Genomic DNA, 22,861 nt, shown 5'->3' with positions numbered 1-22,861 from the left:
AGGTCTCCCCAGAGCCTTCTCTTCTCCAGGCTGAACAAGTCCAACTCTCTCAGCCTTTCATCATAGGAGAGGTGCTCCAGCCCAGTGTTGCTGTGCAGGTGTGTAAGCCCTCAGGCTGGTGTCAGGGGCAGGGCAGTAAGGGATGATGAGAGCATGTGGCTAGACAGAGCAGCACTGCCAGCCTACATGTGTGAGAAATGTTCATGGTGATGTGGTGTGAGATGCTGAAAGCAAAGTATTGTCCACGTGGCCCAAGAAAGCATTTTTTGCCCATCCAAGGAAGAACTTGAAAAGAAAGAAAGGCTCAGAAAGAAAGGCTGACAATGCAAGAGTTGTGTGTAGTTTGACAGGGAAACAAGGTACTGCAAAAGTGAGCTTATGTGGAAACATGCAAGTATTCACTGTGTGTTTGTCTGGCTTGCTTTTTCTTATGAGAGAAAACGTTATGAATCCCAAACAGCTTTTCCAAAAGAAACTGATTCCTGCTTTCTAGTACCTGCAGTTTAATTATTTTCTTTCAAAGACACTTATTCAGACCTACATGTCTTATTTATTTGGCTTTTCTTTTTTCTCATCCAGATGCTGCTGATGTCCTGTAACACGAACAACACAGCTTTTGTCTGGGGAAAAACAGGTTTGTATTCATTGGTCCTTTAATGGTTCTTGAAGCATTGCTTATGTTGGGAAGCTTCTGTCTTGCCAGCAGTGATTTCTGAAGACATGCAAACAGTGCGTTTGCTGCAGGACTCAGGTACAGATAAAGAAGACTGCAAGTCTGAGAATGCTGAGGGCACTGTAGGAAAAGGTGCAAGTGATAACAGCTAATGAAGAGCTGGCTGGAAGGAGGCTTCACTATCCTCACCCTTGGAGAAAGGCATTTCATAGAGAGTTCCCCAAGCATTTTCCTTGCTTTTGCCCAATTTTCACTGCTTCTTTCCAATCCTGTGTATCACAATAGCTGCAGACAGGTACATGTATGTAATGTGTGGGACATTCCACCTCTGCACAATCAAGGCAGAAAGAACTCGGCGGAATAAAGTGCCTACTCACCTTCCTTCTGCATTCCAGGTTTGAACCAGATACTTTGTGACCCATACAAGAAAGATTTCAGACGGAACATTTACATTCTGTTAATGTCTAGCTATCTGTCTTCTACAGGACAATTACATATAGAATGATTAATAGCTGAACTCTGGTTTACATTTTCTGCAGGCAAGTTTGTGCTTCACAAAGAACTGTTTAATTTTAATGGCACAGAATTGGGGGGGGGTGGGAATTGTAAAGTTTTGAACAGAGTTTTGCTGTTCTTGAAGTCTTTTGTCTCTTAGAAAATGTAGGTACTTTATTCATTCAACAGTTATTTTTAATGAGAGTTCCTGCTAAGCCTTATGTGTATGTGTATTTTTAGAAACTCGGCAATTATAGATGTAACAGTGCTGACTTATTTAAAAATAAAAACTTGTGGAACATGTAGTACTTGTACGTTTTGGAATAACTGTTAAATGCCTGCATTTTCTTATTCTGTTTATTTGGATACACATGTACTTTAGCTCTGTTCTTTTAACAGATTTCTCTTTCAAATATTTTTTAGTAGGCTGTCTTCCTTTTAAAGCTTGAGATTTTCTTTGTATTCACAGAAGTGTCTGGTAAACTACTTCAATCAGATAGTTACAAGGGTGGTCATTGTGTTGAATTTCAACGCTCTTTCTCCTCCTGTTCAGGCCAGTTTCAACAGCTGCTCTTCAGCTTCTAGGAACACGTTTTCAAAGTGAACGCATTCTGATTCAGGTTAAAGAGTTGGCTTTTTTATGATCCAGTGTCTTCTATGTTCTGGTTTTATAAGTGGAATTTTATGGCCCCTTTGTGGCAGGTGCAGAGTATCAGGTAAATTACATCCTTTTTCTGAGTCCTCTGCTCTGCAAGCAAGTAATCTTTTTGGTAAGGCTTTACATTTGATCTTATTTCCATTTTAGTTACTGGTGATTATTGGGTTCTTGGCAAGTCTTTCCCATGTTGCAAAATAGCTGGGTAAAAAGACGATCCATTTATTCACTTTCTGCTGCGTTACTGATCTCATCTTAATGCTGACATTCCCTAATCCTGAAAAACTCAATTTGGATTCATGTTTGAGCGTACACATCAGAGTGTGACTCCCCACAGTGTAGGCTGAACTGATGCTGAGGCACTGCGAGCAGAGGCATTGTGTGGCAGGGGTGACTGCAGGCATCCTTCCTCGGATGCACAGGGTTGCGTGGTCCAGAAGCAGAGGTGTTGGGTTGCTCATCTCAGGGGGCCGGTAGCACTGGGGCACAACAGCCTCCTCGGGGGACCTTCAGCTGCTCCTGTAGCTTTCAGCTGTGATGGCTGGCGGGCAGTGGTATACTGGTGTGACACCCAGGCATCTCATCTGGGACATTGCCTCCCTCTTTTATGGCAGCGAGCGATGTCCAGCAGTGTGGAGGTGAAATGGAATCTACAGTCCCTTTGAGAAATGCTTTAGCTTGGAACTCATCCAGGGGTAGAAAGATCGTTGAGATCATGAACACACATCTAAGCACTGAAAGTAATAGCTTGCAAGAGCTCCAGCTTGTATAAAGTATGCTGTTTACACAGTCTCTGGTGAAGAATGAAAATGTAACATGAGAACTAGCTCTATCTCTTGTTATTCCAGATCGGTGTCTCAGGAGAAGTTACTGAAGAAGAAGCAGACACTCTGAAATCTTCAGAGAAGTGAGCCATGTGTCCTTCTGAAAGCTGAGAAGTAGCCCTCTGATAGGGTCATGAACCTACGACAAGTCTTTGTGTCTGTACTGATGTTTGGAGTAGCTGGTCTACTCCTCTTCATGTGTCTGCAAGCTTGGATGGAAGAAAAACATACAGGTATTGTAGGTTTTTTTCTTTTTGTTGTTTTTAATGTAAGCCCATCCATTACTTCAACAATGATTCTAAAGTGTTGAATACAGGTAGACAGTTGGGGGAGTCCACCCCCTTTGGCAGTAGGATGGCATTGAAAACAGACTTAATTGCTGTGCTTCATATAAGCATTAAGAAATTTTTGAGTCACATGAAAAGATGCCTCCAGCTACCTAATTGTGTTGTATCAGCTTCATTTGCAAAAGCAAGTGTTGCAAAAGTGTATTGTGCTTGTGTGAAGCCAAGCAAGTCTAGTTTAGAAATAATTCTGCATGCTGATTTACTGTGGGTTTTGTACATTTTATTTTGTGTGGCAAAGCAATTTTTGGAGAATTACTGCTATGTCTTGTCGAGAAAAGTGGTCTTCTAAGCAACACTGCTCATGTGGAATCATCCTATCCCATTTTTCTTGTTGTTTGTTTGAGACAGAGTTAGATGCTGGAATTACAAGACATTTTATATATAGCATCATAGTCGTATTACAACTTCGGGTAAATCTGTGTTCGCATTGGCTCAGGATTACACTTCTGAGTTGAATTTCTGTGGTTCCTCATTTACCATGTTTTGGTTTGCACCACAGGTTGATCTAGATTCCTTTATGGATAAAACTAAACTGAGCTATTTACCTCAGCATCTAATGGATGCTCAGTTCACAGGCCTAGAGTCAGTTTGAAGTAACGCCCCTGCAACATGTGTAGGGTGGATGTCAGTAAGGTTCTTAACACCCACTGTTTTGGCCATGCATATCCTTGATTTTAGTTGTCTATTTATTTTGCTTTGGTGTTTTTGAGGTTTTTGGGGCTTTTTGTTTGTTTGTTAGGATTTCTTCCCCCATAAACAATACGGTATGTTTCCAACTTGTTCAGTAGTCCTGACATTTATGTCCTCCTGTCTCTATTGCTCAGCTTCCTTTGCCTCTGTCAAACTCTATATTATGCTGATACCATTGTGAAGAAATACATCTATAAAACCACATTAGTTTTCTGGCTTTATTGATCTGTGCTTTTTTTCTGCATGAGCTGCTAGGCTCTGGTACGTTTTAGAGAGCAGAGGTGGCAGTGATGACGGGGGACCTAGTGCATTATTCCTGTAATTTTTTGACACTGACCTTGGAGGGTTTTTTCAACAATTTGCAGTGATCACAACATTAATTTTCTCTTGTTCATGTTTCTGGGCTGGTCCAAAGTATTTACAAGCTTGTATTAACAAAACTAGTAAAAGAGGGAGTACAGGCTCCCCTTGGAAAGGTCCTCTTATAATCAGCTGTTGACACAAGGATGCTGGCAGGCCCTGAGCTCTCTTGGGAGCCTGCTGTTGTCAGGAATGTTAAGGGCAGATATCCTTGCTTTCAAGGTAGTTCAGGAATGTGGGATGATGACTGTAGATTATTGATTTATTTACTTGCTGACATTCTTCACATTCCTTGCATCTTTTCTTGTGCTGTAATTAACCTTTATTTCCTTGCAATGCCACTTGTTACTATTTCTCACTGTGTTTCTTCACTCCTTTCTTTTGTCTGTGTGTATCTACCATTAAAAAGAAATGGGAAAAATACAATAAAGGGGAATTAGAACATACTGTGTTCTTTTGGGGAATCAAATGCTTTCTTGGGGGTTTTCTATGATGTATTGCCATAATCTTTGGGAGAGATTGTACACTGTGTTCTCCTCTTACATACAAGAAATTTCTATGTGAAAACATTTCCGTAATAAAATGGAAACTGTCGGAGAATAACAGAATGGTTAGTGAGCTTAAAGTGTGACTGCAGTTTTGAGTACCCTTTTATCTCAATGGACCGCTGTTGTGACAGCACTTCAGCAAGGTCTGAAAAGATTTAATTTTGGCATTCTCTACTGTTGCTGGGCTGTGCATGTCAAAAAGAGCATGGCAAAAAATCATTCTTCAGTGTCTGCTCTTGCCTCTTCTTCCAATTTAACATGTAGTGAGCTGTTCTCTTTTATTTCAGACACCTGTAGCTCCTCTAAACCCTCTGCAGCTCAATACTTTAATGTTCCCCCACTGTATGCTGCTTGAGTCAATACAAAATAAAACGTATTTGCATATTCACAATAGTTATGGGCATTTTTCACTTTTTTTTTCCCTCCCTCTTTTGCTGTTTTTCGTATTGCCATGTGATGTGCACTGTGACATTTTTTGGGATGAGCTGTGTCTGGAGAATCCCAAACTGACAAGTATCTTTACAAGGATTTTATGTGCTTTAATCGTGTCACTAGTAGCACAGCTGTAAGACAGATAGTTTTAATCTGCAAGTAGCTGAGCATGTGATTTGATGTTCTCTTAGAAATGGAAAGTATGCCTCGTGCTTCTCCACTGCCATGCTATGAGCCTGTAGAGACAAGTGTTTGTTGTAGGCAGACCTGTTTTTATCTTCCACGGTGCCCTGCTCAAGACCTACAGCATTTGCATTTGTATTTGATTGATGAAGGTTGGAAAGCTGACTGCATCTGAGTTCAGGAAAGTATCTGTTTTGAACCAGTGCTGCTGCTTACCACTCAATTCCTCTGAATATCTGACTTGAAGCCTTCATAAATCACAGTCTCTGGAAGAGATAGTACATTTTGATTCTTGTTTGTAATATTCATACTTATTTCTCAGGCTTTCCTAGCTGTGGTGTGAATTATTCCCAATCAGATTTAGCTTTTATGAGGAACTGGAAAATGAGTGTTTGTCCTTACTGTATTAAATTCAAGCTATTTTCTTTCACACTCGCCATTCTCATTGCCACCTTTTCTCTTTCTAGCTGTTCATAACTTTTCATCTAGACCTAATGCCGCTTTTTTTCATAGTTTGACTTCTTTCTCTCTTTTTTGGTCTCTTCCAGTTGCTCTTCACATCTCTCAGAACTCAACTGTGATTTGATTCCCTCACTTGTTGTATTTTCCTCTAGACCTGATCTTATCTAAGCATGGTTTCTTCTGTTTTACTTTTGCATACTTTCCTCATCACTCAAATGCATCCAGCCCAGGAACACCTTCCCTAATCTTTCATCCTATCTACTTTAGATGCACCCACAGGCTTGGCAGCCATGTCTTCTACTCTCTCCCACTGTGCTTGGACTCTTCAGATTACTTCTTGTTAAGGTATAGGCATTCATCATCCCTATAGCTTAAAATGAGAAAATCTTTCATTTAGAGATGTCTAAGAAACAGCTGCTTGCTAAATGGTAGTCCTCTCTGATGGCTTTTCAGAGACATTAGCAGACTAAGAGAACAGGTGAGTTTCTTGGTTTGGCTCTATGCATGGAGCATATAAAGACAGAACGATACACACTTACTTAGATGTGGCAGAGTCCTTCTGTTGGGTTTCTTTAGTTTCTTTAGTTTTAGTAGCGAAGGATTGGACTTGTCAAGAGTAATCCAACATGACTGTCAACACATACAGACTATCTGGCTGAAGACTTAATTGACATCAACATTGATAATTTAATATATATGGAGCATTTCAAGTTCTCCATGTGTAAATATGTTCACTTATGTATAAAATCATGTACATAAACGAAGCTTGGTGTGAATTCAACTAAATCCTACAGTTTTACTTGACAATTTCCCATATGGTCTTGCATTCTTCTGTGAAAGTCTCAAATATTGTGGCACTGATTAAAAAGCAATTACTATTTATTACATGCTTAGTAATTTGCAGCACTGTTTATGTTATACAGGGGAAGCAAACTGCTGGCTTTTCTAGAGCTGATGTTGAGTTGTATGCCATGAATCACCTGAATTAAGGGTGTGTGGGATGCACATTCTCATTTTAATCTTGCTGTGTTCTAAATGTGAATTGGAGTTTTAAGTTAGGGATTCTAACTTTGTACTTTAAAAATCTTTTTTATTTTTTGGTGGGAGGGCTGACATAATTTACCGTAACTGATTACTACAAAATAATCTGAGAATATCTTTGTGAATCGGTTTGTATGCTGGGCTTGTGTGGGATTTTGTTTTGGATTTTTTGTGGTCTTATTTTTCTCCTCTTAATGTTTACGTGATTCCTTTTTTGTGAAGTATGCATAGTAAATTAATGATTATGAACTACTTCAGTGTTTTATGGGTTGCAGTATGACCACTAATTAATGTGAAGAAGGCTGCGCTGCCTCTGACCTGCCGTAGATTTCTAGTTCCTCAGGGTGGGAAAGTCTGCCTCTTTTCTTTCCCAGCAGCTTTGTATCCCCCCTTAAGGATATTGGGGGTTTTCTGCATGTTTTCTCCTCCCTTTGCAGACTACCAGTTTTGTAGTAGCCTCTGGGTACCCAGACATCCCTCTGCTTTCCTGCACTTTCATGCATCCAGCTCCTCAGTAACTTCATCACACAGACCTCGTCCCTGTTCCTCAGGCCATAGCTCTTGTTTTTTTGTGAAGAATAAGAATAAAAACTCGGATAGAAGTCCAACTTTAAGAAAAGTTTGGAAGTCTATGAACTGGCATGAGCATTCTCAATTTAGTCTGCTATTGCTGTGTCTATCGAGGTGGGCTTTTTTCCCCACTTTGCCAAACTTGGTAGTCCAAGGAAATCTTTTGGGTCCTTCGGTAACCTGGTGAGAGATTTTGAGTCTGTTGAGCCTTATTCCTTACTTTGACATTATAAGTAGTAAATTAATGTGTGCATACACACAGTAATATTTAGTCTTCGCTGTTTCTGTGGGTTGACTTTTAATTAAACCTTGCCTAAATGGAGAAACATTTATGTGGCTTAAAGGACAGTTCACATGCAATGAATCGCATGGCAACTGTTTACACAGAAGTAATATTTTTGCCAGACAATCTTCATTAAATAAACTAATATATTTGTTGGAACCAGGCTTGTAAATAAAGAGGAAAAGGGCACTGCTCAATAACAGTTATTAATCATGAATAATTTAGATCTTTTAGTAACCCTGAAATATTTCTGTTGTTGAAGTCTTTGGTAGCTTATACGAGTCTTGTGAATTTGGCTGGAGAATGCCACTGGTGTTGCAAAGCAAATTTTCCTGGTTTACAATGCCTGACTATCAATGTCTGGCTGTTCTAATGGGGCTGGGTATGTTCCTGATTTACGCTTCTGGTCAGAATACATTGTTTTCTCTGTGTAAAGTGGTTTTGTTTCTTTGGAGTTTTCTTTTAATGTGTCTTGTTATCTGTTTGAAGTACAAAAGAAAGAGGATTTAATAGGATCACTAAATGGTGCTTGGTGGGCAGTTACAGAACTGCTGAAGTCCCAGAAATACTACAAGATTTTGTTAGATGAATTTCACTGCATAACATGACTCACCCCCTTTTAATGGATTTAAGCTGTAGGGAGAGAACAATTGTCTCTACCTTTTTTTAATAGAATCTTGTGTGCAGAGACTGATATTTTGTCAAAACATAGTGATCTAAAAACATAAGTATTAGCTAAATATAAGAAATTATATGACCCTACAATCACTGACTGTGAAAACCAGAACCATAGAAAGATATGGGTTGGAAGGGACCTTAAAGATCATCTGGTTCCAACCCCCCTGCCATGGGCAGGGACACCTTCCACTACACCAGGTTGCTCAAAGCCTCATCCAGCCTGGCCTTGAACACTTCCACGGATGGGCCATCCACAGCTTCTCTGGGCAACCTGTTCCAATGCCTCACCACCCTCTCCGTGAAGATTTTTTTTGCTTTCTTGTAGGTCCCTTCAGGTAGGAAGCAAGGAGGTGGAGAGGTAACTTTTACCTGGCAGGTCATCATTTAGACTTAACAGTAGAAAAACTTTAATCTCAAAGTTTCTCTGTTCCTGAGGTGTGCTGCACGTTTTCAGAATAGGAAGTGATTGCTGCTGGAGTATGTCTAAGGCTGCTTACCTCTGTGTCTGATGTTGAACTGCTTTGATATGTCACTTAATTGCTAATGGCCCTGTTAGAGCATGTGATGTGGTCTCTGCAAAATTCCAAGGGAAACCTTTGGTTTCTTACTAGAATAAAGTTAGAAATTCTGGTATTTGTTTTTAGTATGTGTACATATATGTATGTATGCACATATATTTACTTTTAGTATCTTCTTTATTTCCCTTTGTGTGGGAGTAGGGACTGCTGGTAGGAAAAATATTTTAGACAGAAACCTGTCTTCTCACCGCAGTCAGATATTTGGGTACATGGGGATTCACTTATGTGGAAAAATTGTTTTGGTGTTCAGTCTCCAGAGCATTTGTTTCTGTCTTGCTTCCATAGTACTCACCTGGCGTTACTGTTAACAGATTATTGCTATAAATTAGGGATTGATCATACTGCAACATTTGTGAAACAAACATTTAAAGATCAGGAGGCTGACAAGTTACAAGTGATGGGAGCCATTTCGGTGTAGGACATTCAGATTAATGTCCTACAGATCACATATACGATTTAGCTGGAAAAAACGTGATGTATGTCTTGGAGCAAAAGGTTCAAGGAAGAATAAAATTTCCTTTAACTTTTTTTTAGATCACATATACGATTTAGCTGGAAAAAACGTGATGTATGTCTTGGAGCAAAAGGTTCAAGGAATTTCCTTTAACTTTTTTTTTTAACCATGGAAAAACTCGTTTGTGTGGGGTGGGTGTGTGTTGTTTGTTTATTTTATTATTTTGAAAGGTAATAATTATTGCATGGCAGCATGGAGATTGGCTGGGCTTTCAAGTCTGCGTCCCTGCTGCCTCAGACAACTCTCTGACTATTTGTATTTTTTTGTTGTATTTATGTTAATGGCATATTTAAAGAAAAAGATTGTTTCTGCATTTTTCAGTATTTCTGTGGAAGGCATTTCATAACAGTCAGTTTGAAACTGGGACAATTCATGTCACATCAGCACATAGTGTTTTCCTTCCCAGCTCCTCCAACCTTGAGCCTCGTGGCTGTATCTGTAGGATTGAATACTACTGTCTTCAGCAACAAAGGAGAGTTAGTTGGGTACTATCAAATACTATGTTTTAAACAGACAAAAAGGACTCAAAAACCCCCATCCAATTTCTTAATTTCTATCCAGAGTTAGAGTCAACAACCAAGTCAGCTTAAAGGCTCTTCTTTTTTCAATCTGTAAATATTCATTACTCAAAAAAACCACAAAATATGCTGCATTTCAAGCATTGCCCTGTATATAGATTAAATTGTTCCCAGGCATGTATGAGCCTCACTTGATGGAAAGCGATGGGGAATAAGGTATCTCACACATCCATTTGCTTTGGATTTTGATTGGTTTGATCTCAATTAGTGAAGATTTAGTTGGCAGCAAGTGGCAACAGTATTTTGCAGCCTAGAAAGTACTATCCCCTACAGTAGTTCTTTAGGAAATCCCACTCCTTCCAGTCCCACCCATATCCACCGAAGACGATTGTTTCCTTATACCACATTGCGAGCCTCATCAGAGTAACAACATCCAAGAGTATCACTGACCTTCTATGAAACCAGTTTGATACCTGCTAGCAGATACAATTTGTCCCTCACAGCTTTGTTGTTTCAAATGGTTTTGTTTATATTGACCATCCAGCTTTCTATCACACGAACCTGACAGAAATTCGCAGTGCGTTGCTGTAGCAAAATCAGACTGAGTAGGCAGTTTTTCTCTCAATTCTCCAGCTTCTTATGAGCTACGCTTAGCAACATCTACAAGGGACAATGACATGAGGTATCAAAATATCTGAGGAATTATGGAAACCACCTTTTTTGTTTTGAGGTGACTAGGATGCTAAGCAAAAAAGATTCAAGACTTCCCATCACCTATTTAACAATAATTTTCCTGTTTACAGTTCTGTAATATTCTAAGAAAAAAAAAAATGCAAGACATGGTCAAAGCAAACTAATAATAGAGGAAAGGGATGTAGAGACAGTTGACTTAAACTTACTTTTTCACTTTTGCCTCAGGGATGCTGCAGCTCAGAAGCTCCTGGAATGGCAAGAGTGGGATACAGGGTAACTGGTTTTGAGGCAGGGGTTGTAAGGAGTTCAGTTCACGTGCACAAAACCTGCTGTGAGCCAAGCAGGTGATGGGGAGGGGTGGAAACTCATGGACTCCAAGAAAGTAGTGGGCTTTGGAAAACTGAGTTTCTTGAGAAACAGAGATAGCAAGGCAATACCTGTCTCCTGGCGAAGGATTTAATTGCCTTAGAATGTAATGGATGATGGCCTAATAGGCACAAAATTTGACATGCACTTTGGTAACAGCTTCTGCATGTCTTGGACACTGGATAACATCCAGAAAAGTAACTCAAGATCAGTAGCCTAAGGTTAAGAATAATCAGAATCAATATTAAATTTCACTGTGAGCAAATGCCAGGTGAAAGAAGAAGTGTTAATTGATTTTATATTTAATGTGATTGGAATGGAGCAGGTCATTTCAGTACCAATTATAATCTAGCAAAAGAAGAACTTGCCCAGCCGAAAGTACATGTGTAAGGGCATAGATGTAGGGAGAAGCTGTTAAAGATTTTTAATACTCTCTGCCACAGACAGCTATATTATAATCTAGCATGCACTTAGAAAAAGCTCAAGTGAACTTGGGGTTATTTAGTCATGCAGTTCTGCCCTAGGTATGTGCCTATTGCCTCTTGGTAAGTTATTTGCAAGAAAAAAGGGGATTTTAAGATTTTTGGGTTTGATTATGATCACCTAGGGAGATGTGGTGTATGAGTTTTGTTAGCTGCAGCTGGAAGCACTCAGCTGTATTAAATAGAAACAAGAAAATATCAATGCCTGGTCCTTCACCATTCACCTAAAAAACAGCTTTATTAAAGTAAGAAAATATATCTAACAGGAATAATAAATATAATAAACACTGGGTACAAAGGCAGTTTTCTCTCTGACTTTTGATCATACTTGGTATTGTTAAACTTTTTTAGAAAGAGCAGACAGACCCCAAGAAGAAAAAGAAACATTTCTTCCTGAATTCTTCCTTTTGTTTCCAAATCCTCAGTTTTTCTGTTGTTCAGAGCTGTATGCCATGAGAAGTTTACTTGGACTTTGCATAACCATATTGTGTTTTCAGAGAAAGGTATAGGTAGGAGTTACTGTTATGTTTAAAAAGCATGTTACTGCTCTCATACAGCAGTTGATGGTTCCCAAACACGCATCTGTGCAAGCCTTAATGGGAACAAGGCTCTTCCTTTCTTGGGATAGGATGAGGGCCATGGATCTCCAGTGAAGAGACCTGTTTGCTGTGATGTGCAAACGGTGTTTTCTCTGCAGAGCTGTGAGTTGCGGTGTGATTCCCACCATTCTCCCTTGCTCAGGAAGCTGTCTGCTGTGGCTGATCTCAGCAGCATTTCAGTGGGAATGAAAATGGAGCAGCATGCACTCTATGCAAACTTTGTGGGAGGGTCAGCTGCTCCACTTGAGGGGCACAACATCAAGTCCGTGCTCTTGGGGGACACAGTTAGTAGAGTGCCCAAAAGCTGTTATTCATGTGGGTTGGCAGGGGAAAGGCCACCAGCTTTGTCCTTTGTAGAGGGCTTTGGAGATAACAGCAGAGTAAAAAATTGCAGCTTTTTCATTAAAGGATGGCTACTAGTCATGGAAGCTTTTTGTTTCTTCAACCAGATATCCTTGAGACCTGTTATTTTCAGATTTTTTTGTCCCTCACTTTGGCCTCATAACAGTGGCAGTTGAAGGAGTGGCTTTACTTAACAAAAGCTTAATAAATCTGTGTCAATAGAATTCCACTTTTTGCTCTGCTAATCTATGGAAAATTATTTCTTTATTCCTGGGTAAACATTTAGTGTCCAAATAACAGTGGAATCTGTGTTGCAATAATGTTATTGTGTTCAAAAAAACACACTACAGTATATTGAAGTATTACTGGACACTTCAAGTGAAGCATGGCAAGATAAATGAAGAAAACACATGTAGATGCATTAATTTCATTTTTGCTTTTCTTTGTTTCTGTCTGTCTTGTTATTATCAAAGATTCATTAATGCACAGTATGCTTTGTCCACTACTGAGAACTAATGGGCTACATTCTGTTGACACAGGTCATGACACTTGAATAGGGTATAAAATGCAGCCTGTTGCTTTAACATGTTATGAACATGATTCATTAAATGTCATTGCTTTAAGATGATTCTGTAACTGCGGTCAAGACTTATGGTACACTTTCCAGAAAGATCTGTAGCTCTGTTCTTGATGTAGGGCCAAAGCATCAAGACTTTTCATGAACTTCAGCTTGATTTATAAGCTTATTTAGAAACGCTCAAGCTGAGGAGCTCCACAGAACAATTATTAGTAAAGGCAAAAGAAACAGAAATTTGTTTTCCTTAGAAACTGAAATTTCCATGGGAATACAAGATCCTCAGGGTGTCCAACCTTTTCTACCTACTAGTAGTCCTCCAAGAGGTCATCAAATAAGTACATTACTGACACTGGAGAAGAAAAAAACCTGTCATGCTCTGTGATGAGAGGGGAAGGAAACAGGGCAGGCATGTTGTTAGTGGGACTGGAATTTACTTGGTTGTGGGTTTTTTTTATTATTATTATTATTTTGCTGTGGGAGTTGCTGAATTATTAATGCAATAATAAAGTCCATTTGATATGAATAGACTCCTAATCACTAAAGAAATTACTTGAAGGAGCAAAATCATTAGACTGAGAGTTGTCTGACTGGCCCCTGATTAAATGATATCCAATGAAGCAACAAAATGTAAAACAAATGAATTTTTACAAGAATTATTTGATGATTTTTCTTCTTCCTCTGTGTGATCTTGTTAAAGATTTGCTATTGCAGTCCTGGACTGATGACACAGAGAAGGAGATGATAAATGCCTCTCCAAAAAAGCTGTTTTTGTTCCTGACTTTCAAATTAGTTTCATTGGATTGGAGGGGCAACACAAAGTTATGTGAAATATAAGAAATAATATGGACATGATTATTGTACTGTTTGGATTTTTTTTTTAATTTGCTTTATCCTCTTAAAGATGGCAAAATTAGTTTCACTCTACTTCTTTTCTGTTACAATTTTTCACTTCACTGTGTCTATTTTGAAGATGAACAGGCAGATGAGAATGGGCTTATGTAGGCTGAGGTAGTTGCAGTGAGGTATAAATACTTCATGATTTATTTAACCTTTGAGTAGAAATTCTTTTCTGGTAGAATTAATCTGCAAATAGCTGAAGTGTGCTACCTCTTAAGTTATGATTGATCATGCAATATAATGAAAGTCTATTGGCATCGGGTTTAGGACTCGTGTAGATATAAATATAACTCAGATAAAACCGCCAGATGCACTGACTGACAGGTGGGTTCAAGGTATTCTAGGCAAGCAGAGTCAGCCTTGCCTTTCCAGATATAAAAATATGCATATTGTGCAGCTGGCATTAACATGCTGTAAATAAAATGTAGTTAAATGACAGCTGGGAGTTGGTTTAAGGAAGGACTATTGATGATCAATGCCACACTACAAATAAATACTTGACTTTCTTGTAAAGTTAGCGGTTAATCTTGGCATTTTACATGGGCTAATTCAGGTGGACTAGTAACCACTTAAGGCAATCATATTAATTACTTGGGGGAGGTCATCTGTTTATTTTGCAAATTTTTGCTATCCTTTCAGCATTTTGTGCCTGAAGACCAAGTACTTCTGGTGGGTCAGAGGGCTGCCAGAATATCTTACTCCAGAGCTGGTAGCACAGCACCTTTTTAGTTTTGTCCCCTTTACAAGGGCCAAAGATTCAAGAAGGGATAAAAAGGCTAGTTCAGTCTGTTCAGTAAGGTGTTCCTTACAGTTGACACATTCACTAACAGAAGTGCTTTGTTACTGTTTCCCACCTGACCTAAGCCACAGAAAAAGAGAGAGGCACAAAAAATGGCAGCAAAAAGTGATTTCTTGATCCTTTCTTGATCTCTTGATAGGAAAAGGGGGTAAGCCAGATTACTACAGTTGTTTAATTCTAATGCTGTTATGACTTCTGTTGTGAGAAATGTGCTAAACTTATATTATTCCATATTTGTTGTATGCATTAATGTTTTTCATGCTTACATATAACTTGGGGCCAATTATTTCTTGGCAGTTCCTATCGATAAAATATTTTTGTTCTTTGACTATGCTGCTTCTCACATATCAGTCGCTAGTTAAATTCTCTATCATTAAATCATATTCCAGTGACACCATTAAAAGAGGGCTGTCATCACACAGTTAGCCATCCTCAAGGGCAGGAAATGCAGAATTAACATTGCAGGTGCATTATGACTAACTTGGCCAAAACTGTGGTTTTGCCTTGAGAAAACTTCAAATATTTCATTTTTTTCTGGAACTCCAATTCCTACTGCTCTTTCTTTTCCTGCCCTCCAGATATCTGGAAGAAGCTAGTGCAGATGCAGTTTGTAAAGACTTAAAATGGGTGAATGTGTAGGAGTGTCTTTTTTTTTTTTTTTCTTTCCTTTATGGTGAGAAGTAAAAAATATCTTTCTCATGTTAAGATCAACCTGTCCCAAAAAGGTCTGTGATTCAGAGGATGATGCTTCTACTGATCATACAGGTGATCTGTAGAATTAGCAAAGAAATTTTTGTGTGAGGAACACTGAAGTTTGACCAATTGAAAGTACTTAAGTTTTGCTGCTCTTTTTCAATATTTGAAAAGAATATTTTTCAAAATATTCTTTTATTTTGGCTTTTGTTGTTCTCCTCTGATGTGATTGTGCACTTGTGCCACAAATGTTTGTGGCATGGAAGTAATGTTTTGGGTAGTTTTATTGCTACAGTTACATTTTGTTCTTAAATAAATAACAATAAAACTGAGCAAATGAATATGTTTGCATTTCGTGTACTAACAAATACTCTATCTAATCATAAATATTCAGTTGAAGCTGCACATATCTAGGACTTTTTTCCTGCTACTTAGAAAACAAAATATTTGTTGTGGGGGAAGAGGGCCTAATCTGATGTCTAAACACCTCATGCAAGGTAACAGTAAGCATCTACCTTGTAATGGTGCTGTGGGCTGGGGAACGAGGAATGATCAAAGGGAGAGAAGGCAGAGCCTGACAGGAAGGTTTGGTGCTGTGACATATAGCCTGTGGGAAAAAAATGGCTGGGACTGACAAACTAGGTGGGTCCAAGAAAAGCAGAAAATCCAAATCAGACTCCTGTAAGTTTTCTTTCCTGAACAAAATAGTTTAATCAAATGGACCATAAATAGTCTTTTAAATGAGAAATGTTCATAGGACATAATGATTTACTCTTAGACTGCCATGAATACCAGTGAGGGGGGGCATTCAGACTGCTACAAACCTGAAAGCTCTGAATTTCAAAGAGAAATGCTACTTGCCCTAGGGCCAGGGTAGTGAGGTGATCACCCTCTGCCACAAGACATCAGGTCACCTCTTAGCTTCAAGTATGTCAAGCAGAGGCTTATGAAGCCAATTTTCTTTGGCAGAGAAGAAGAAAAAATAAGCCAGGTCAGGTCCAAAGGTCTCTCAAGCTTAGCGTATTGTGTCTGCAACAATGCCTAGAATAGACCGTGAAAATAAGGCAAATTTATAATAATAATAATTCAGAAAACTTTGCTCTTTGTTATTTATAATTAAGAGGCTTTCTGGATTGGAGATGTATTCATTATTATTATTCCTTCTTGCATCAATTTTGTACAGTGTTGTTTTGACAGATGCCTTTCTTCTGGGTTTCCTCTGTTGAGAAGTGCCAGCTTGAGTGTACTGGAGGCTCCTAGTACCGTTTTTCCTATGATGCTATTTAATTCTATGGAAATATTCACCAGAGTGTGATATCATTGGATCACTAAAACAGATTTTCTACCTTCTGTCCCAGTAAGAATGACATTTACTGATTATAAATTAAAAAAAAAAAAGTGACTAATGGGTGGTTGCCTCAGCAGAACATCCTGGCTACCTTTTTACATTCTTGATACTTTTCTGTACTTTTCTCTACCAAAAACTATTAGTCGGGACTGATTGATTGTATGACTTCAGCTTTGTACCTATCAAAGTATTGACAGTAACTTGGAGAATGTTGTTTTCCAACTATATTTTTAAAAGAGGGGGTGGAGGAGATACCTATTTAACTGCATTCATGACTGTTCTGGGATTGAATTCCCACATGTGTAAATAAACTGTCTATCAAGGAGAGAGATTTTGATAAGAGCAGGTCAGAGATCTTTCAGACATTTGAGGGGAGAGAGGGTTGGGTATAAAGCACTTTCTTCTTAAGAGGAAATTATTATTTTTAAAAAACGAATAACAGGTAGAACTGCACTTCTCTGCCAATGAGGTCAGTAACATGACTGAAATAATGATTAGTTTGTTATTAAACGGGTATATTTTCCATGCCTTTGACAAAATATGCAGCTCCTAGTGCCTAAGATTGAAAGGGAGAGAAATAAGCAAGGATTTCTGTGTCTTTTGTATAAAACATCAACAGTTCTGAATGCCACATGTGCTTAATATTGCTTGTACAGTAATTAGAAATGGAGCTGACAGCCTGAGTTGGGCAAAAGATTTGCTGGGTATGGGCAGCAAATAAAAGGATAGCTTGTTTGGGGTTTTTTTTAAACACCATCTACAGTGAAATTTTAGTGTATCAATCAGCTGCAACACCTTTGAGAGCAGAATAATGATTAAAGAGTGTTTGTGAAGCTATTGCCATCGCCCTTTCAACTGCTTAGAGGAACTGACCTCCTGCCATTTCATCTCAGAAGAGCTGTCTGTCATTAGTGGGTATAGGTATGCCAATTCACTTCTTCAGTGTGGAGAAACTGAGCATCTCATAGCAACTGAGGGTGTTCTAGCTATGAAACTGCTGCCTAAACTTCAGCAGCCAAAAATTCAGCTTTCCTCTCTTAGCTGACAGTTAACGAGGAAGGTGACAGTAGTGTCAAATGGTCACTGTTGAAGTAAATTTTTCAGATGGGGGGGGGAACGTATGAATAAAAAAAAAATGTAGCATTACTAATTTAAAGCAATTTAGCTAACCACCAATAATCACAAATTTTTGGAAGAAAAAACCCACAAGCCTAGGTGGGTCAAAGAAAGGCTCTAAAAGAAATTAAGCTTAACACTAAATAAATGAAAGTAACTACATTAACTTTCATTTCAAAAAATTATTATTTTCCTGACAAGAGTTTACACTTGAAACAAAACAAAACTTGGAAAATGAAATTGTAAAGACTTTTATTAAACTCTTGTAAGGATATGTTTTTTTCTTTGCATCCCAGAAGAATATGATTAAGTAAATTGTTAAAGTTATCTGGAAATATTTCAGAATTATTTTTACTGGAAAATATAATTTTATCAAAGAAGAAACCAAATGCAAATAAAAAATAGAGGCTCTGTCTTGTTTATTTCAAAGAAAATCTAATAAAAATAAAATTTACATTATCTAATCTCTGGGTTTTCTTTTTAAGGAACTGTTTGATTCAAAGCAATATATGATGTGTAGCTTAAACTCAGTGTCCTGTTAAAAATGGAAAAAATTAGAGTGTCAGACTTTCCTTCAGAAGAATAATTGAGGTTTCTACTAGCTGTAACAAAGGCCTCTTAAATTCATGCTGATATATTGGAGATGTATTATAGATTACTGGGTTTGAATTTAAGAATGAGAAGGCAAATGATAATGTATCACTTAATTTATTTGACAAATGTACTTTGTTTAATTAGGTACAGTACTTCATAGACTATTAGCAAATATTTTTGTGGTCTGTCCTCTAAAAAATGATTCCTCATAAAGGGACATTGTAGCAGCAATCGATCAAGTTTTGATTTGAGATGAAGCAACCTCAAAATTTTGTGAGCAAAGTCTGCCTGTGCAGTTTATTGAAGCATGAGTAGGAAAGTCTAATAGAAAAATCAGTTTTGTCCATCCTTCATTAAATTTGTGTGGGTTTTATTTTAATTCCATTAAGTTACATTTGCTGATAGGAACTCTACTGTGTTGTTGGAACCATTAGATAAAGGTTGCATTCCTTTTTAATTCAATTCCTGTAAGTAAGAAAAAGGCAACATTCAATCACAGACTAAATAATCTCCAAAGCGGATATGATCAAACATTTTAAAGTTTTCAGAAAGTAATATAAGTCCTCTCACTTCATTATTTCTTTCTTTTATGCATTTCTTGTTTGGAGAAACCTTGTGTTTGTAACAAAATATATTCTTTTTCAAGAGTAAATTTTCTTGGGGAAGAAATCCTCAAGAATTCTATTTTTAGTAACTGTCCAGTTAAGAGACACAAGAATATATATTTCAGATTGCTGAATCCCTAGTGAAGAGGTTCAAACAATTGGAGTTAAAAAAAAAAAGAAAAAGAAAAAAAAATCCATGGCATAAAACATGGCAACTGTTTAGAGGATGACTTCTAACCTGGTAGTTTCTATCCGCCTGTCCTAATGGGAACTATAGTGAAACAGTAAAGGCTTACTGCTGAATATAAAACAGTGTTTGAGAAGCTATGGAGCATCATGCCTTCTATATGTGTAATGCAAATGGATAGGAGAAAGTGACATATGCACTTGCTTTTCATTGATACGGTGACAGGCGGTAGATGGGACTGCAGGTTTATGCATGCTTCATACTTTCTTGCCTGACAGTAGAAATGCCAGTATAAATTTGACTCTTCTCTTTCCTAAATTGTAAAATGTCTGTCAGTAGTTGCAGTGGTTTATGGAAATGAGGGTAATGTCAGCTTACTTCAATGTTATGCTTTTCATGCTTTAAGCAAATAAGACCACTTTCATAGCTCACTTGTAGTCTGAAAAGTTTAAGGTATTTTGGATTTGAGCAATAATGCATTGTAACACATTTCCCACATAGTACAAAACTTCACATGGCTGTTGCCACCAAGACACCGGAATGCTTTCAGCCTTTGTTTATAGAATCCCAAAATGAGTGTCTCTGGATGCCCTTGGGTATCAATAGTCCTGTAGTGGATGGTGCTGCTCTCCTGCCCCTGCTCAGGTATGTGCTCTTCCTCTTACAGGTCCTAAGTTTAAAAAAAAAAATATATATTGGAAATTTGCTGTAGTATTTTAGCCTGGGACATTAATAGATTACAGTTGTGGAGTCATTTGACCTCCAATTTAGTTGCAGAAGATCAAGATTTTCCATGCTTTGTTAAACCATGCTGGTGACACGTGAATGAGGGGGGGAATTGTGTATTGGTTTAAGGTGACTTAGGGAAGGTTTTGTAAATTGTGTATGGAGGTTTAAAATCATGATTTGCATCTTAAGTGTAGGCCCATGAGTTGTGAAATACAGGAGAAAGAAGGAGACAAGATGTGTAGGAGGGCGTTTGGAAAAGAAATGTTAGGGTCAGTAGGCTGATCTTCCTGACCACTACAGTTAGTGCAGAGGGAGACACTTCCTTTTGTCCTCCAAGATAACCACAGGGCTCAGTGTCTCCTGTGGTGTAGTGTCAGTGAGGTTGGTGTTACACACTGATTTGGAGAGAGATGGTAATATTTGTTGTTTGGAGTATGGGCAGACTGGGGGACCAGTAACATTTGTCTGGGTGAAACTGAAAGTGAGTTGAGAGCAGGAGATGTTGCTGCTTTGAAATTTCAAACTAACAATAAGGTGCTTTTGTTGGGTTTTGCTGGTTGCAATTACAAACCCAGTTTAATTACCCTTTTCAGAACATCTCCTGTGGAGCCGCTGTCTTTCCAGGGGCTTAAAGAGTCTAGAAAGAGGCTGGTTTCCCCTACCTAAAATTAGTCTTGTGAATACCCCTTAGAAGTACCACAGCTTGTGTTCTTTCTACATAAACATTTTAAAGAGGGTGTGCAAAGGAAATCTAGCCAAGAATAGAAAGGAGTTTCATGTTGCTAGGTTATATGAAACTGCAAAGGCTTGCCAGGTTCTTCCATGGTTATTCAGCTGAGTTAACCCCTTGTGCATTGTATAGTTCAAGATAACACTTTTAAGATCCTTTTGAAAGACCAGTTCAGGTGCTAATCAATGAAGTGCAGATGGTCCTCTGTGAATATAAGAAGGGAAAAATAATGCAAAATAGATCCACAACATAAAATGCTGCGAGGAGAAGGGTTATATAGTGTGCTGCACCCATTTCAGCCATTATACATTTAGAAATCTTTTTTCTGTTTTATGAAGGTAGATGGCTTTTGCTTGACATGTGATATGCTGGTAAACAGTAAATCCAGACACTTAGGGCATCAGACTCTCTTGCCTCCCTTTCCTGTGGGAGGAAGTGTGATCTCCTTAACTGAGGTTCTAGACGAAACGAAAGATAACGCAGTCTGTCTGAGCTTGCCAGAGATTTCCTATGAGTTTTCTCTATTGTTGAAGGTATGTCCCAGTTCCCTGTCTGCAAAGCAAGGTTGATGCAAGGTCCTACTTTGCAGGTTTCCATTGGTATTTGGATCCCATAATAACAGGGTCATATAATCTGAAATTCAACAGAGGTTTTTCCATGTTTGGTGTTCTTTGAGACTCCCTTACAAAGGCAAGAGAACATTCCTCACAGAAAGATGAAACTCTGTTTATTCCGTTTCTTATTAGTAACTCTGAAAACCTGTGTCATTAAGAAGTAAATACTGAGATAGAATTTTGCATTCCTCAATATTTATGCTGTGCTTTCATAGCTTACGAAGTTCTTATAACGTATTAATTTATCTTATCAAAATGCATTATCTAGTCAGATAAAATGTTTTCTTATAACGGCCACTGTATACAGGCTCAGAAGCTGTGGTTGCAAAGAGAACAGGCAGTGCATAAAATCTGAACTGTGTAAATACTTCCTTATTTGTTGTAATTTAAGAACTGTCAGTAACTGGTATGTCAGTATGAATATTTAGTTTACTGCATTTAGAAGCTAATTCAGTCCACTGTCTCAAATTTTCTATTTTCTGGTTTTGTATGTCCTTTTATATTTGGCTCAATAAAGCAAAATAAAAAACCCAACCCTCAACAAATATATTGTTTTCCTTGGCTTAAAATATTGACTAATATTATTTAATTAAAATAATAAATAAAATATTATATATTTTTAAAACTCAAGCCTAATAAATTCAAGATTAGACTTCCAATAAATATTATGTTGATATCTGTAAGGCACTTGTGTATAAGTTGAGTATTCTCATATTTAAGATCCAAAAGTAGAGGAAAAATACAATTTGTAGTTTACTAACCATTTAAACTAGAAACACATACAAAAGTTAGTCTTGTATTTCAGCATCCACTCCCTCCAAACGTGTGGTGGTAGAAGATGTTCCAGTGCTGTTTATATAAAAGGTATTAATGTTGATCACAGTGGCCTGACCAAGAGTTGTTTCATAAGCCTCCTTTACCTATTATGTATCTGTATTGTGTGTTTACTCTGGAGGGGGTTGTTAATAATTAAACACTTTGCATCAGGTAGATTAAGTCCTAATAGAGTCTGAATATTTCTGCACGTAAGTTCTTACAATGTTCTATTTCCCTTTTTCTTGCCTCTCATTATCAAAAGCAAAGTAGATATATTTTTGATGGGGATTTTTTGGGCCTAATATGTGTATGGATTTATTCATATTTTCTACAGAGTTGAGTGGAAAACTGTGCACTTGAATGAAGGATTTTTCTAAAGGGGCAAAGAGCAAAGCAAAGACAGTGGAAAACACACCTTGCAGTGGTAGAGGTGGTAATTTGTGTTGTTAACACCTCAACTGAACATGGCTACAGGTGCTTATTATCAAGGATATGCCTTCTCAAGACAAAGTTGTTAAATTTTCTGTGCAATATCCAAATTATCACTTTTTATCTGAGCTTGACAGATTCAGTGTTTCCTTTTGTTCTCCCTTTTCTCTTGCAATCCCTCAGATAGAATGTTTTCTCATAATTTTAATTCCAACAGCTATATATAATAAGGTATATTACAGTAGGAGATGAAAAATATTCAGAACCAATAGACACCAATAAATTAAGAAGATCAAGTTAGCTTAAGCGCATTAACTTCCTTTGCTTTTCTTATCTGCACCCAAGAACCTCAAACTACCTCCTTTCACATAAAAGTAATAATACTTTATTGTGA

The 22,861-nt window shown here is 37.9% G+C and overlaps 1 protein-coding gene across 1 annotated transcript in view; it reads left to right on the top strand.

Annotated features, from left to right (window-relative positions):
* Nucleotides 1–2,771: 2,771 nt before the first annotated feature.
* The window catches only part of CHST9 (carbohydrate (N-acetylgalactosamine 4-0) sulfotransferase 9), an 80,965-nt gene continuing 60,875 nt past the window's right edge, over nt 2,772–22,861 (top strand). Inside the window, exon 1 of the mRNA XM_010151020.1 lies at nt 2,772–2,880. Within this exon, the coding sequence (XP_010149322.1) occupies nt 2,781–2,880 (100 nt within the window). The 5' untranslated portion in view covers nt 2,772–2,780. The remainder of the gene's footprint in view (nt 2,881–22,861) is intronic.

Source organism: Eurypyga helias, unplaced genomic scaffold (assembly GCF_000690775.1).
Source record: "Eurypyga helias isolate BGI_N326 unplaced genomic scaffold, ASM69077v1 scaffold10244, whole genome shotgun sequence".
NCBI lineage: Eukaryota > Metazoa > Chordata > Aves > Eurypygiformes > Eurypygidae > Eurypyga > Eurypyga helias.
Note: the sequence above shows the minus strand (reverse complement) of the source record. Positions and strands in the feature narration are given on the sequence as shown.